The 18,519-nt window shown below is 26.7% G+C and overlaps 1 protein-coding gene and 1 pseudogene across 1 annotated transcript; one reads left to right on the forward strand and one right to left on the reverse strand.

Moving 5' to 3' along the window:
* The first annotated feature begins 2,285 nt into the window (after nt 1-2,285).
* Nucleotides 2,286-4,194, forward strand: LOC131634902 (uncharacterized). Its single transcript, XM_058905524.1, has 5 exons — nt 2,286-2,498; nt 2,577-2,760; nt 3,219-3,425; nt 3,582-3,773; nt 3,868-4,194. Exons 1-5 carry the CDS (start codon nt 2,323-2,325, stop codon nt 4,000-4,002), a joined length of 894 nt encoding a protein of 297 aa, XP_058761507.1. The 5' UTR covers nt 2,286-2,322; the 3' UTR covers nt 4,003-4,194.
* Nucleotides 4,195-4,607: 413 nt separating this feature from the next.
* On the reverse strand, nt 4,608-7,038 carry LOC131634892 (uncharacterized; annotated as a pseudogene).
* Nucleotides 7,039-18,519: the final 11,481 nt, after the last annotated feature.

An 18,519-nucleotide genomic window follows, 5' to 3' on the forward strand; every position in this document is an offset into this window, starting at 1 on the left:
GCTTTGTCTTTAATTCTGTATTGCTATCATATTGTGTGAAAATTGGTTTAAAAGGTTGGACAAGTTGTCACAGACATCTGGTCCAACATCTACCCCATGAGGAATAAAATTTCAAAATGTAACATAATCGTGCATTGCACAGGTTAAAAGTCAAATTCAAGAACAATTTGAAAAAATTAAATAATTATAATAAAATAATATGAAACAATTCAAACCAAAATTAAACTATAATGTAATACCTAAATTTTTTTTAAAAATAAAATAACTAAAATAAAATTCAAACAATTTAAAATACATAAATTAAATAAGATAAAATAACTAAAATAAATATAGAAGTATATTTAATTCAACAACAAATGAAATCAAAATTAAACATAAAGATTCCTAAGATAAAATACAAACACAAACTTGAAACACGGAGAAACATGAAACTACGATAAGCAAATGATATGATCGAAGACGAGAAAGAATCACAATTAAACAATGGCGATCAATATTGACGTGATCGACGACGGACAATATTTTGTATAGGTTGGAAGGAAAGTAAATGACATGACTATGTTTGAAATAGACGACATGAAGATGATACAATTCCAAGGCACCCTTCACGCTTAACATCAAACTTTTACTTTTCCCAAGACTTCCTACTCATTTCTCAACTTCAACTTATTTTATTGGGATCAATATAAATAGATGTGTTATAGCTGACTCATGTGATCTTTTTCTAACTTTCTTCTTCGAACAATATCATCTTCATGGCACATCATGTATTATTACCGTGTTGAAAGCACATTTGCACTTCAAAGCTTGAAAGGTGAACCATTATATTTTCTATGTATATTGTAGCTATTTTAAATATAATCATGCTAACATGTGCTCTAGAGCACATGTTAACACACTATAATTAAAAAAATTTAAATGTAATAAAGTCATGTTTAAATTTTCAAAAAATTGAATACACATTTTAAGAGAATATTTCTAATAAAAATATCATTAAGTTGAGTCCTTATAGCAGCATTTTCCTATATATAATCCATGTGTTTGCTTTTTTTCCTTTGTAGAATCGATGTATGGAATTTTAAAGGGAGGTGACAACAACTGCATTAATACCTCGAGGATAAAATTCATGACACGCCACATGGAATTTGATACAAATAATGTAAGTTAGCATGCTAAATTTAATGTGTAATTCATTCGGGATTATAAAATGTTTCAACCATAAAGATTTTCAAAAATTCTTTCTTTGGATATTCATTTTCTTCATGTATTTAATTGGTTAAATTTAGAATGAAGTTGTTTCTAAATAGTTATGTTGTTCTATGTCAACAATAAAATATATACATTATTACATTATCCTGTTGTATTCTCCTATGCTATTATCTCAAAATATTGCAAATGTTTGGAGTTGTACAATGTGTATTGTTTGAGATACACATTTCTTTGGGTCGGAGAGTTTCTCAAAATTGGATTCATATTCTTCAAACAGTTTTGGAAAATTCAATACAATTTTTTCCATTTTACATTGATTTTGACTCATCAGTGATTTAACAAATTGATTCGACTGAATTCAATTTTAGTTTACAATCCATCCAAATTAAACAGGTTGCTTCTGTCCAATTTTTAAAACATTATACAAATATCCTAAATCTTTGTTTTCCCATATTTTTTAAAATATATTTGGGGTACTGGTAGAGGATTTCGCGGTTCGGTTTGAATTGATTTTAAGGTAAAAATATTGATTATGATTGAAACCAATAAAATAATAAAAATTAAATTAAATTTATAAATAGTTTTAAAAAATAAATATCTTCGAATAATAAATTGATATAATATATTATATTGATAAAAAAAATTAAATATATATTAAAATATATACACGCGATTCCGGTTTAGTTTGGATGAGTTTTGTAAAACCAATTCGAAATCCAATTAAAACCAAACGGGTTTTTACCGTTTTTTATTTTTTAGATCGATTAACTGTTTTATGTTTTTAAGTGAATCGGTTTGAATTTGAACACCCTAGTAGTGATAGTGGGTGCACTACACTAGCCTTTTCCAAAAAAAAATGGTTTAATTTTGTTGAACATTAATGATATAGATGAACGCCGCTTGGATTTGTTCATAACCTTTTAGAGGTCACAGCTAAGAGATATAGTGGTAGGACATAAAGCAGCAAGCAAATACATCCTAGGATCCAATATCAGCATCAATGTACTCCAATTTAAACATATGCATGTAACCAACTAATCGGTTTATGCTCCACCAATTGATCACATAATTATGTAACGATCATGCAGTGTTAAAATTAGATTCTTTTAATTAATGGATCAAACCTATAAATCAAGTATAATATTTGCTCTATATATTATAACATTATCCTTACTTGGGAGTATTGATATTGAAGATTTATCAACAATGTGTATAGCTTTGTTTCTATGGCAATCTCATCCACTCTATCCTTTTCTTCTCTTAAACAATAGAGATGAATATCATAATAGGTAAGGTTGATTAGTATGCATATATAGATTTTTTATTGTGATGTTTGATTTTTGTTAATTTTTTGGATTTATTTGTAGGGCTACGAAGAAAGTGTCATGGTGGGAAGAATGTGATATAGTGGGAGGAAGAGATGAAGTTGGAGGAGGAACATGGTTGGCTTGTACTTCACAAGGAAGAGTGGCTTTTCTTACCAATGTTTTGGAGGTTCATACTCACCCTGAGGCCAAAACTCGTGGAGACTTACCCCTCATGTTTCTCAAGGTATATAAATAATATGCACAAATGTGTGTATAACTAGTTACTACTTTTTTTATAGTGTTTATAGACGAAATAATAATAATGGTTAGAAATTTACATCCACAATCATAACATTCTGAATTTAAAATAGAATATCTAATTTAATAATATCAACATTTATTAATTAAGTTGAATTATATAAATGTGTATAATTTGTTAGTATTATGTTTATATAAAATAAAATAAAAAAGTTAATATTATTAGATTTGACATTAACAATTGAGTTTGAATTTTAAATCTCACAGTTTGTACGTGAATTTTTAATAATTATTATTATATTTTTTACCAATAAAAATTAGAGTTTACTTTTTATTATATATATATTTTTTAAATATAAAGAAAATTAAATCCACAGATAATACAGTTATAGAGATAATACAGTTTACATTTTTATATTTCTTCATTTTGTTAATAAATGGCAGAACAACAAGAATCCCAAAGAATTTGCAGAAAGCTTACAAACAGAAGCTCAATATTACAATGGATTCAACTTAGTCGTTGGTGATATCACCTCCAAATCCATGGTGTACATCTCCAACAGGCCCAAGGGAAAGCCTATTACCATTCAAGAGGTTCCTCCTGGCCTTCATGTTCTTTCAAACGCCAAGCTAAATTCACCATGGCATAAGGTTTCTAAACATACTTATTATTAATTTCCTCTTACTTTTTTTTATCATTCAACACCAATCTTGCACATCTATATTTATCTTAACATTGCAGGTTTGCAGTGCAGTTTGTTGTTTGTTTATTTTTTTTTTTCTATATAATTTTTGTTATATATACAGGCTCAACGGCTTCGAATTAAATTCAAAGAGTATCTTGCCGAAAATATGGAGGGTGAGATTAATATGAAGGAAGTAATTAAAAAGCTAATGAAGGACAAACTTAAAGCAGAAAAAACCATGCTACCTAATATATGCTCACTTGATTGGGAGTTCAATCTAAGCTCAATTTTTGTTCAAGTAGAAACATCACTGGTAAGTTAATTAATTAAAGATATAATAATAATCATAGAATTAATGTAAATTTTTACTTAATTATTCATGTATATAAATATATAAAATTTTGTAGGGTTTATATGGCACTAGGAGTAGTGCTGCTTTAACAGTTAGATCAAGTGGAAAAGTAAGCTTTTATGAACATTATCTTGATGATGACAAAGTGTGGAAGGAGCATGTTATTGATTTCAATATTCAGAAGAAGTAGAAAAAGTAGACAAGAGTTAGGTCTATGTTGAGCTCTTGAATAAATAAGACATTGCTTGTTTTCTTGTCTTTCATGTATGAGGAAGGAAGGTATCATGTTAACTGATTCGTTCTCTTCACATTTAATATTTGTATTTGTATTCAATAAATGTATCATGGGATTTCAAAAAATCATAATAATAAAAGTGTCATTAATGAGTACACGTTTCGGCAGCATTGGATACCTTAAAGGGAATTATGGTAGGTGGATGGTTTAAATGAAATTGATATTTTGGTTTGAAGATGTTTTGAAAGTGTAATGGATAATTAGGGGTGAAAATATGTTGGGTCGAGTTAGGTTTTACTAAGTTTAAGTCTGATTTGTCAAAAAATATTGAAGTCTAAGTCTGTCCTGTAACCTGTCGTAGGTTTATTTTTAGGCCTGAGTCTGACCTTTTCGAAGACCCGATTAATAGTGGCGGAACCAGACTATAAAGTTTGAGGTGGCCACCAAATTAAACTATCATTTATAAATAAAATATTCATACCATAATGTATATAAAATATCTAAATTGTAATAAACACAAAGTTAAACATGAAATAGTTAAAGAGTTACATAAAAATACCTTAAAGTAATGCTCTACGATTTTTGAGTAGCTTGAAATCATCAATAATAGTCTCAGAATCAATACTTGCAGCAATTTCTCTTTCAATGTTAACCGTCATGCTATCTCCTAGAAAATCAGCTTCCATTTTGTTTCTCAACCTTGTCTTGATAATTTTCATTGTCGAAAAAGATTTTTTTGTAGTAGCTGTAGATACAGAGAGAGTCATGATAAGGCGGAACAGTCTATCAATCAAATAATAAATTTCCTTCTTTTCAGTTACAACCAAAGATGAACATAATTCTTGAATAGTTGACAAATTATTCAAACTTGATGCTTGACGAGCGTCAATAATAAAATGCCGAAGTTGAAATTTCAAATTAGTCTTCTCTTGCTCATTGAAGTCCATAAGATAATATTTTTCAACTAGAGTGTAAATGGTATCAAGATTAAAAGCCTTGTAATTATCCGTTGGAGCCAAAGCGCAACTTAGAGTTAACAAATCAATCGCTTGCTCACTAAATCTGTTATTCAACTCTTGCAATTGTTTGTCAATGGTAGTGAAAAATATTTCAACTCTAAAATAATGCTCAATGGTTACCTGATTTTCTTCAAGACGAGAACGACCAAATCTTGTTGTTGAATGGACATCATTAAGATCAGGAATCTCAATATCATGTTTTTCACAAAAAAAACTTCACAGTAGCAAACAATTCATCCCAACCAATTTCTCTTAATTCTTGAATAAGAGTTTTTGTTGAACAAACCAAATGCATAGCATTAACTACAGCCTGAGATTGTTGTTGTAAAGCTTGACAAAGAACATTTGTGATCCCCATAATTTCTTTCATCAAATGCAATATGAAGATGAAATCAAATTACTTCAAATAATTGTAAGCACTATCTGCATCTCCACGTGAAGCATAACTTAATCCTTCCTTTGCAAATTTTCTTGAAACAGAACAAGTTGCTTCATACATATTTATCAAGCTAGAAATAGAAGAGAAATGTGATCCCCAACGAGTATCCCCTGCTCGCTTCAAAGTACCAATTTGATTTTCACCTTTACCCGTTACAATCTCACCAATCTCTAATAAATGTTCAATTTCATCTAATTGGGAAGCTTGTAACTCGTTATGGCGCTTTGTAGAAGAACAAACAACATTGACAATTAAAGTCAACTTCTCAAAGAATTGATGAATTGATTTAACTTCTCTTGATGCGGTAACCAAAGCAAGTTACAATCGATGAACAAAACAATGAACATAATATGCGTAAGGACAATCCTTCATAAAGAGTGCTTGTAAACCGTTCCACTCTCCTCTCATATTGCTAGCACCATCATACCCTTGACCATGAATGTTAGAGACATCAAGATTATGCAGAGAAAGTATATCACAAACTTTTTGCTTAAGAGTTAAAGATGTAGTGTCATTAACACGTGCAAGGCCAAAAAATCTCTCTTATATAAAACCATCTTTATCAATAAATCTCAAAACAAGAGACATTTGCTCTTTTTTGGATTCATCACGCGCTTCATCTACAATTATACAAAATTTGAAATCACCAATTTCTTCACGGATATACTTTTTCACCCTACTTGAAAGAATGTGCAAGATCTCTTTTTGAATAAGATGTGAAGTATACTTGCTATTAGATGGAGCATTTTCCAGCACAACTTTTGCAACTTCATCATTATAACATGCTAAGAGTTTTATCAATTCAAGAAAATTACCTTGGTTTAATGATGTTGTACTTTCATCATGACCTCTAAAAGCACACGCTCGAAAAGTTAACCAACAAACAGTGTCAATTGAAGTCTTGAGATGTAGTCGATTCTTCATTATATCAATTGAACTTTGAGCTTGAACAATATTCCTAATGTGACCATCTTGATTCAACAAGTCTTGACAAGCTTTCATAACATTGTTATGTGGTGAACAAGGATCTTTCCCTATATGTTTAAGAAATGCACAATTCTTTCCATTTCTAACTTTCTTCCAACCTCTAAAACCTGTAGAAATGAAGACATCGGAACCAGGACGTCCACTTGGTCTTTTGCTAAAAAGATAACATGGTAAGCAATAAGCAGCATCTTCTGAAGGTGAATATTCTAACCATGAAGGAAAAAGGCTAAACCAAGCGTGTTGAAAGCGTCTTTGATGATCTTCTTTACCAGATAATGGATATTGCTCTAAATTCATTTAATATGGACCCCATTTTAAATAAGCTCTTCGTATTTCATCCATTTGATTTACATTATATTCCCACATTGAAGGACGTTTTCCAGGACCGCGTTCTAAAGAATTCTCAATATCATTCGAAAAAACTCTATCAATGTTTTCTTCAATTCTTGGATTCTCAAGAACTCTTTGAGGTTCGGGGATAGGTGTGAAATCCTCTTCATCTCTTTCTTTCCTCTTGAAAAAAGAATCAATTTTTCTACTCTTCATTATAACTTTTGTGTGTTGCATAATCAATTAAATAAATTAACAAACCATAACAAAATCCAAAATCAATCTTAGTTAGAATCACTCCCAAATTAAATTCCAAATCAAAATCATAACCTAACAAAATCTTAGTGAAAATCAATCCCAAGTCAAAATCATAACACAACAAAATCCCAAACTAATCCTAAATCAAAATCATAACACAACAAAATCACAATTCAAACTCTAAATTTATAATACAATATTACACAACTTAGTAAGTTGGTAATAAAACAAATCAAATCAATGAGTTTATCACAATCATAAGACAAACCTAGAGGATAAATTTATTTTTTCAAAAACATAACAAACAAATAAATTAATCTTACTCAATCAAGTGGTAGCAAGTTGTTAGATGAAGAAGAGCTACTATTGAAGCAAATGGTGGAATGAAAAAAGGTATGTGGTGGTTGGATGAGTTCACCGTAAAAAAATTGAAAAGGAGAGTATTTTGATTGTTGGGAAAATATTAGGGTTGTTGGTAAGTAAAGAGTAAAAAGATTTGATGGCAAAGTTGTTATAATCTTTTTAAATAGGGGTAGTTTAGTATTTTCACATTATAAAAAAAATTAAAAAAAAAGCTTGGGGTGGCCGTGGCACCCCCTAGTCCTAACTATGTTCCGCCACTGCCGATTAACATGTTAGTCTATATAAAAGCCTATTTATTTTAGACAATATAAATAAACAATTAAAATAATATTTAAATAGACTAACTAACTAAAAGAGCAAGAGATTAAAAATTTGATTGCATTGACTTATTTTAACTTACCTAATAACATATGTTCTGGTAGACTATTTATTTAAGAGAATTTATGAAAACAATGTTATCAAATTTTTATCTTATTTTCACAAGTTCTTCAAGATAACCAAGTTTTATTTATGTATTTTAATTCAAAGTACAAAATATAACATAATAATAATAAAAAAAGTATTCATATTTATTTAAATAGGCCGACTTAAAAGGCTTTATTAAAAAATGATCTTATGATATAAAGAGAATTTGATAGATGCTTTATTCTAGAGGCATTGTTTATCTTTATTAGACATTTAGGATGCATTTGTTTCGGTGATACAAAAAATTTCCTAGGATTAATTTTCCTGTACGTAACATAAATGTGAAAATTTCATTTTCAAATAAATATAATAAAATGTGTTTGGTTAAAAGTAAAACTTTTACGAACTTTAAAAAAAAAATTCAAGGTATAATCATAGAGATTAATTATTATTATTATGCATTGTCATTGTAAAATTCTTTAAAGGTCACGATTCACTGACGGTGTAAAACTACAACTGTTTTACACTGTTAGTGTATATCAATTAAATTCATAATCGTGTTTGTTTTGTAAAGTATATTCCTGTAACTAATGTTACAACTACAAAAATATCCCTACCGAATATATCATATATCAATCAAACTGATAATTAATAACAATTAATTTATACAATCTAGTATATATAAATCCAAGGTTGTCATGATGGCAACCCTAGCCACATGTCACCTTGGTAGTATCTCTAAACAAAATTTGGCCACATGTCACTTTCATAATAAATCTAAACAAAAATATTAATTTTAACTTTTACTAATTTAACCCTATATTAAATCTAATCAAATTGATAATTAATAACAATTAATTTATACAATCTAGTATATATAAATCCAAGGTTGTCATGATGGCAACCCTAGCCACATGTCACATTGATAGTATCTCTAAACAAAATTTGGCCACATGTCACTTTCATAATAAATCTAAACAAAAATATTAATTTTAACTTTTACTAATTTAACCCTATATTAAAAATAAATAAATATAATAATCATAATAATAATATAATATAATATTCAGTCACGAATATTAATAATAATTATATAAATATGTAATATATAATATTTATAAGTTTATATTTTATTAATTTGTTAAAACATTCAAACTATTGTTATAAATAATTAATAATATTTTATTTAAATTAAAAAATAAAATGTAAGTAATCTGTAACAAAAAAATTAAAAGTCCTTATTATTTAGTTTATTTTAGATTTAAAAATAAAAATAAATTTAACATAAGTTTATATTTTATTAATTTTAAAAAAATTCAAACTATTGTTATAAATGATTAATAATATTTTATTTAAATTAAAAAATAAAATGTAAGTAATTTGTAAAAAAAATTAAAAGTCCTTATTATTTAATATATTTTAAAGCATTTGGTTTATTAATTTTAAAATTTTTATTATTAATAATAATATATTATCACCCTTTCAATTAGTTATCTATCTTTTTATACTGATTTTAAAAATTTCATTTTTGCTATTTTTTATATTCTCATATATTTCCTCTTTCATTTTCTAAAATTTATATCATTTGTTTAATATTTCATGATTTTGGAGTTCATATAATTTTTCTTAATTTTATATTTAATTCATAAAATTATTTAAATAATTATAAAAAACAAAGATCAAATCTAACAAGACCCCTATTTTTTTAAACATATATTTTTTAATTTTTATTCATTTTTTATATAAATCTATTAATTTTCACTTTAATATTTTTTTAAAAAAATTTCATTTCTATAAGGTTCTCTATTTAATAAAAATGTAACTATTAAAACGTTTTTCTCTTAATTTTAATAATTCTTTACAATAACAATTAATACATTATTATTATTATTATTATGAAACCATAAAAACCCATCAAAAATTATATTTAATGTATTTTAAAGTATTTATTTTATTAATTTTATAACTTCCATTCTTATTAATATATTAAGACTAATTTGACCCTATATTAATATTAATAATAATATAATATAATAAAAGGAAATACTAATACTAATAATATAATATCCAACTATCACTATTATAAATAATAATAATAATATAATATTCAATTAAAATTAAGATATGGGGAAATAAATTAATACAAAAAATTTAAAAATGAGATGTATTTGTGCTCTTCAAAATTATTTTTTTTATGTAAATTAATTTTTTAATTTTATATTTAAACAAAAAATTGAATAATTATTTATACAAAAATAAGCAAATGTCTCGTTTATCTTATTACTCTAATTCTCACATTTTTATATAAAAAGTCTTTGATTCTCAATTTAATAGCTAATAATAATAATAATAATAATAATAATAATAATAATAATAATAATAATAATAATAATAATAATAATAATAATAATAATAATAATAATAATAATAATAATAATAATAGAGTTAAAAGGTAGTGCACTGACAGTGTAAAGTAATTTTACACTGTCATCCAATAGAAAATAATAAATATGTCATGTCATTAAGTTTTTTTTAAATAAAAAAATGTTTTAATTGGATACATGGGTGGTGATTGGTTGACAGTGTAAAAATACTTTACACTGTCAGTGCATCACCCCTTTTCTCATAATAATAAGAGAAAAGAAGCCATGCACTGAAAGTGTAAAATAGTTTTACACTGCCAACCAATCACAACCATGCATCCAATTACACGGGTGTAGTTACCGTGCATAGATAAAAATCTATGCACCATGCATAGATTATTATAGACCCTTGGATCATTGGATCAAATTCTAGATATCAGTTGTTATTACTCAATACTCAATAATCACCACTCAATATTCAATACTCAATACTCAATACTAGATTAAAAACATGATCCAATGGCTTATGTAGGCTTATGCATGGTGCATAAGTAGAATCCTTATGCATATTAGCCAAAGCCCAATTACACCCCACTTTTATTTTAAAAAACTTTTAATGACATGGCATTTTGCTGATTTTTTATTGGTTGAATGTTTAAAATAACTTTACACTGACAGTGTATGAATATTATTCTCTAATAATAATAATAATGATGATGATGATGATGATGATGATTATAATAATAGTAATGATAATTATTATTATTATAATAATAATAATGTAAATTTAAAATATTTTTTATTAGCTTTTATATTTTATATAATAAATATTATTAATCAATGCATTATTATTATGAAACCGTAAAAAATCCTCAAAATTTCAATTTAATATAATTTAAAGCATTTGTTTTATTAATTCTATAACTTCTATTATTATTAATATATTATCAAGCTTTCAATTAGTTATCTATTTTTTTTAACTATACATCTTCAATCGCGCGACTATTTTTATACTGATTTTAAATTTTTTATTTTTGCAATTTTTTTATTCTCATATGTTTCCTCTTTCATTTTCTAAAATTTGTATCATTTTTTTAATATTTCATTGTTTAGGAGTTCATATAATTTTTCATAATTTTATACTTAATTCATAAAATTATTTAAATAATTATAAAAACAAAGATCAAATCTAACAAAACCCCTATTTTTTTAAAATGTTTTTAAATTTTTATCCATTTTTATATATAAATCCATTAATTTTCTCTTTAATATCTTTTTTAAAAACTTTTCATTTCTATAAGGTTCTCTATTTAATAACAATGTAACTATTAAAACGTTTTTCTCTTAATTTTAATAATTCTTTATAATAACAATTAATATATAATTTATGAAACCATAAAACCCATTATAAATTCTATTTAATGTATTTTAAAGTATTTATTTTATTAATTTTATAACTTCCACTCTTATTAATATACTATCACCCTTTCAATTATTTTCTATTTTCTTAATTATACATCTTCACTAACATGACTCTTTATATACTGATTTTTCATTTTTCATTTTTTCCATTTCTTTTTCATTCTCATATGTTTCTTCTTTCATTTTCTAATATGTGTATCATTTTTAAAAAAAATTTATGTGCAGATTTAGGAGTTCATATGTTTCCTCTTTTATTTTTCAAAATGTGTATTATTTGTTTAAAACTTCATGTGCAGGTTTTAAAGATATATATGAGAACTTTGTTGAAAGATCAATTCTCTTACAAAAAGGTAGACACTATAACTTTTTAATTTTGTTTCTTTTATTTTTATTTAACATTACAACACTAAATATATATTAAATTATACTAACCACTTTTCTTTCTATTCATTGTCCTTTTTATGTAAGCTTTTAAGTTATTGCGGTGTATTATAAAACTTTCATCATAACCTATATACTTTTTATGTATTTTTAACCTTGAGTGTTAATATTATGAATTGTAGTTGAAATATAGATTATAATATGAAGATCTTTTTTCATTGCATATCAACAACAATGTATAGGGTGAAGATTATTTAACAAGGAGTGTACATTTTCTCACCTTTCTATTAATTTTGATAACTTTCAATTAGTATTACTATTCATTTTTGTATCATTAATTACTATTACAAGAGTCATGTATACGTTTTTTTAATTTTTTGTAATGTAATTTAATTTTTTTTTTTTTGGAAATGATAATACTTTATTCGTACCAAAAAACAGGTAACACAAGGCGATCAGACCAATCCAGCCACCAACAAACAAAGCAACCTAAGGCATCATTAACCTAGCAACCTGGTGCCTAAGATTATGACTCATCCAGCATCTATACATGACAATATCCACTATTTTAGGACCTATGCTACTATTCTCTATGATGTTCCCATAACTATACTGGGTCCTATAAATCCATGTCTCATATACTGTCTCTGTGAAAGCACACTTTAGGGTAGCCAAATTGTTTCCTTTTCCTTTGCTTCTCTTCAACACCCATTGTAGTTCATCTTCCCACCTCAAAGGAGTATGCTTAACCTGGAGCCAATTTAGCACATAATTCCATATCTCACGAGTGTTTTGGCACTCAAACATCAATTATGTCCTTTGTGTTAGGATAAAGACTCAACTTACTATATTGTATTAATTAATGAATATTTTAGAAAACTCTTTTATAATAATTTGCTTGAATATCAATATAATTTTTATTTACATGTATAATTATTATTTCATTTTGATATGTATTGTATTCAATATTTGACTCTATTACATAAAAGTGGATTAAATTTTTAATTATTTTACTTACGATTATCAAAGTATTCCTTTCTTATTAAAATATATTACAAATCAAAGTTGGAATCTATATAGGGTGTTATATGCATATCAAATATCTTGAAGTGTATTTTGTGGATTAAATAATAAAATCAAAGTTGGAATTTACATATGGTGTTATATCCATATCAAATATCTTGAAGTGTACTTTCTGGATTTAATAATATAATCAAATAAAAATAGAAATTTACATTTACATATACAGGCAAAAGAATCTACATATATTATGATATGACGACTTTCAAGAGTCAACCAAACTTAAGAGACAACTGAAAAATATATTTTATTTTTTTAGCAAATGGTTTTTTTTAATTATTTAGTAGTCATTCTTTATTATATCTCATTATTTTTTATTTTACTTCGGTTTTAAAAACTTTTCATTATCTTTACTTTATACAAATTTGCATAATAAAAGAATTATAATACTATTAACTACATTCATGTTACATAAAGAATGAGTTATAAACCTATATATTATAATTATTAATTTTATTAAAAAAATCAATTTGTGGTACACATGTATTTATTAAAATATTTTCAAATTTATAATTTATTGAAGAAAACCACGCATGTATATCTTTTAAATAATTATTTTTTTATTACAATCTATTAGAATATTAGAACAAGAATTATAAACTCAATTCGATATCTAAATTAAAACTCAGAAAATATATATTTTTTTAATTTAGTTATACATGAAAAAGTTTTCTTTAATATATGTTAATAAATATTAATAATATAAATAAAATAAAATAAATAGTAGTTAATTTATTCAACAACTATAATTAATTATTTAATTGATTCAAAGAAATAGTAGTTAATTTATTCAACAACTATAATTAATTATTTAATTGATTCAAAGAAAATATATTGTTGTATTGAATTGTTTCTTCACAAAATAAAATTTTAATCTAATTTTTTACATTCCTAATAAATTATTATATAGAACAATTATTTGGTCACAATTTTATTAATTCATCTTAAAATTTGAATATTTAAAATAAAAAATTGAATAAATGAATTACTAAAATACATTTTTCACTTCTTTTGAACTTCTAATATTTCTCAATCTTGCATTTCAAATGCTTTATTAATTTTTATTACTTTCAACTAATATTATTGATAATTTTAATAACGGCCCACTAATATTGTTAATAATTTTTTAATTTTATTTACTATTAAATTCATATTAAAAAGTGATATATGAAAGTGTTTTTTGTTGTAACTATAAAAATGAATGATAATGTATACTATTACTTTTATTTATTAAAATTTAACTGATACATCATTTCTAAAATTATAAGCATAAAAATAATTAATACATAAATTCTTAATTATGCAAACAACCGCGCATCGCGCGGGTCATAGTCTAGTTGGTAAACTGCTTTTTTACAACAGAAATTCATGTATCTACTAAAAAACTTTTGAAGTTACAAATATACATAGATCCAAAAGTTGGTCACACTAATAATTTAGAGGTTTGGGTTTCGCTAGGGCCGGTCCTGACTTTTTAGAGGCCCAGGACACGGAAATAAATGGACCCTAACAAAAAATTGATGTTGTATTCGTCTTAAAATGAAAGAAGGGTCTCGAAGTCAAGATCAAAAATATGAAGTCTTGATTGTATCTAACTATAAAAAGAATTTCAATGCAGATAAGTAGTCATCTGCAAATCATTAAAGAATCCAAAATTAAAATATGATTAACTGAATTAAGATTGAGAATTTTTTAAGTGCCTTAATTGCTCCAATTTTTAAGCAACATCGACCATCTCAAAGAAATAGAAGTGGCGTTTTCTCTTGCTTTAATAGCGGCAAACTAAGTCGCTAGAAAATGTAGGAGTAGGTGTAAACCATGTTCTCGCCCTAATACGCAAGTTTACCGAATTGATAAGAAGTTTATTTTTATGATCATAAAAATAATAAATCAAAGCACAAATAACTTTGATTTCATCATAAAAATTTGATAATAAATAAATAAATTAATAATAAATTTTTAAATATTTAATTATAACATGTAAATATTTTTTTAAATTTACACTAAAATAAATTAAAATAAAATTATAAGAGTTGCAATAAATAACCATCAAGAATAAAATTTAATTATAAATTTTAATTGGTTATATATAAATTGTCACAAAAATTTTAATTGTCATAAAAAGTATATCTTTTTAAAATGATGACTTTACCTGTCTATTATTTCTAAATTAATCATAATTTATTGCCATTGAGAGAGCAAAATAAACAACATTTAGATAGAGAGAACAGAATAATTTATTTACAAATGTATTATATTAAATTAAATTAAAAGATAAAAATGCATTAAAATGAAATTGGCATTAGATACGAGGTATAACATCTCATATTTTCTAATTTTAATTTAATCGGAAATTAAATTATTATTTAGAATTATTTGATGTTTTGTTGAATTATTTGTAGAATTATGAGATGGGCTATTGGGCCAAGTGTGATGTTAGTAAAGAGGGGGTGCTATGTTAGTAAGCCCTTTTTCTAAAATTATAATCTATTTTCATAAAATAAGAAAAAGAAGGAAAGTGGTTAAAAAAAGAGGAAAACCTAAGAGGAAGAAGGAGAGAGCTCATGGACAAAGACCTATTTTCGTATTCATGGTGCAGCCTTCACAAAACAAGTCATAACTTTCTACTCGTAGCTCCAAATCAGGTAATTCTTGAAGATTCGGATTCTACACGAAATTTCCTTCGATTTGATATATTAATTTGTGTCAGGGAAGTTCTTAATGAGGGAGATACATGAGTTTGAAGATTGGAGATTCTTTCTAAAATTGAGGAAAAAGGGCTTACGGGTTTGATGGAGAAGAAGTGGAAGAATCCATATTCCTGACTAAGGTAAGGGGGACTCTTCCGGTTAGCATCTTTTATCGTGTTATAGATGATAGGATTGATTGGATACATTGTTTGGGTCAATTGGGTTATATGTCAGAATTGGGTTTTGGAATGATTTTGGATAGAAATTGCATGATTGATGATTACCTCTATTATTTCTTAATAGATTTGTGTTTTGATTGATGTTTGTGATATGGGTTTTGTGTCAGCTGTTGTGTTTTTGTATTCTTCCATGGAAACTGAATTTGAGTTTTGGGATTCCAATAATTGGATAGCAAGTTAGGTTTTAATGTGTAAAACAATGAGATTTTGTGATTTGTCCGTGTTTAATGTGTTGTATGAATGATCCATGGTTAGAAACATGTTTAGGACCCTTATATGTGTGCTAAATTTCTGTCAATTGATGTATAGATTGTATGAGGATTAGTGGTGGTTGTATGAGGTGAATGGGGATGGAAAATGGTGATTTTTGGGTTTTTACGCAACATAGGTCGACCTATAGAATAGGCAGGGTCGGCCTGAGCAAACCCGCAGGCAGCATCCAATTTTTGACAGATTTTGTAAAGACCATAACTTTTGATCTGTAACTTCGTTTTATGCGTCGTTCGAAGCGTTAGGAAGCTAATGAGATTATCTATAAGATAGGATATAGTTGGTTGATGTTGAATGGTTTGATTTTGATGTTAGTATATGGATGACATGTGACTTACTTATGTGTGCATTATGAATTAATGACTTGTGAGTAATATTCATAGATGTGTTAAGTGATGTGATGATGTTGGTATCGCATGCATAGTGTCAGTTCATTCATATGCATGATTTTATAACATGATTGGATGTTTTCCAGTGTTATGAATATTGAAGATGTGTTGGTTGTTGTGATGTTTAAACTTGTCTGAATATCTGTATATGATACAATTGGGTGAATAATGTGACTATAATGTGTTATTGTTTATGACTCTATAACATTTGTTAATTTGAATGAGACTCACCCTTATTGTTGACATTTTCAGATTGACGAGTAGCGGCTTTTGGCTTTGGTGAGGATAGCTCATAGGCCACTTTGTTTAAGTATAGCGTCGGTGTCATGCTCTGATATTGTAACACTGGGGAATGCTAGTTAGAGTCTGTGATGATACTCTATTCTGTTGTTATTGTATTGATTTTTGTGGGATATTGCATAGATGATGTTATGCTTATTCGTATGATGGATATTCCGTTGTGTAGAAACATGATTTTATTAAATTGATGATTGTTTATTAGTGAAGCATGGCAAGTGAGTTATAATAAATTGTTGTATTGAATTGTGTCACCCTTGTTTTCATGTTTACTCTGAAATTTTATATAATTGTCGCGGGGTTTAGAATGGTGTTACACGAGGAACCCAACCAACTATTCCACATACAAGTTATGAAAGAGAGTGTTTCTATAAAAAATTTAATAGTAAAAAATTTGGTAACTCACTAAGTATTGATTGAATGATGAGGTTAAGCCATTGGGCTACAAATAACAAGATGTCAAGCGTTTTCGCTAACAATTATATATTGTTATTTCAATATTAAATTTTTTTACCCACACCTCTTAAATTTGAGGCTCCCAATTTTTTGAGGCCCTGGACTGTGGGCCTGCTTGCCCTGGCCCAGGGCCGGCACTGAGTTCAGCCCTACGGTTACTCAAGTGATGTGCAATGTTGACGCTGCTTTTAATAAAGTTTGTGGTACTGCTAATAGAGGTTGGTGTTTTAGGGATCACTTGGGGAAATTTATCATAGGAGGTGTGTCTTGGGATGTTAGTTTTCTTACCGTCATTGAAGCCGAAGCTACCGCCTTGAAGGAAGCCATCCAAAATGTCATCTCTCTTCATTTATCTCATGTTATTTTTGAAAGTGATTGTCAAATTGTAACTAAGGCTATTCATTCTACACATGTTGGTAACTCTGAATTTAGCGTTATCATTAAGACTATTTAGAATTTGTTGCTTCCTTTCCCGAACTTTGAGGTAAAGTTCATCAAATGCCAAGCTATTTTGGTTGCAGATACTTTAGCTAAAGCGGCCAATTCTTGGTCTAGGCGTTGTTTCTTAAATATGGTACCTCGTTGTATTGACATTTGTTTAATGAATGAAAGTCGTTAAGTTTGTTTCTGTAAAAAAAACACATTATTGAACTAATGAAATAACACATGCCTCAATCATACTCAAAAATTAAATTTTGTCATACAAGAATAATACATAATTAAATTTATCAAAATGAAATAAAGTCAGATACAACCAAACAATAACACAATGAAATAACACTAACTTGCTAATCAAAATTAAATGTAATAAATTAAATAAAGATATATACAACCAAACAATAAAACTCAGTTAAAAAAATTCTTACATAGTCACTCTCAATGATGATATTAAGAATTTTTACTTACAACAATATATGCACAATTTTTTTTTCAATTCAGGAGTATCCTTAGAGAAAAAAATAATCACAGAGATTGTTACCTTTAGTAATAAGCATAGCAGTCCTCATAACATTACAACAGTCAATCCTTCTTTTTTTTTTAATACGAAGAAAATTTAATTCCTTCTTTTAGCTGTGTATTTCTC

The sequence above is a fragment of the Vicia villosa genome, unplaced genomic scaffold (assembly GCF_029867415.1).
Source record: "Vicia villosa cultivar HV-30 ecotype Madison, WI unplaced genomic scaffold, Vvil1.0 ctg.001376F_1_1, whole genome shotgun sequence".
Classification (NCBI taxonomy): Eukaryota; Viridiplantae; Streptophyta; class Magnoliopsida; order Fabales; family Fabaceae; genus Vicia; species Vicia villosa.

Bases quoted from the DNA above. Each gene is read 5' to 3' on its own strand.
- LOC131634902 (XM_058905524.1), top strand. From the start codon at position 2,323: ATGGATCAAACCTATAAATCAAGTATAATATTTGCTCTATATATTATA. The intron at 2,761-3,218 runs GTATATAAATAA...AATAAATGGCAG, and splicing joins TACCCCTCATGTTTCTCAAG to AACAACAAGAATCCCAAAGA. The intron at 3,774-3,867 runs GTAAGTTAATTA...AAAATTTTGTAG, and splicing joins TTCAAGTAGAAACATCACTG to GGTTTATATGGCACTAGGAG.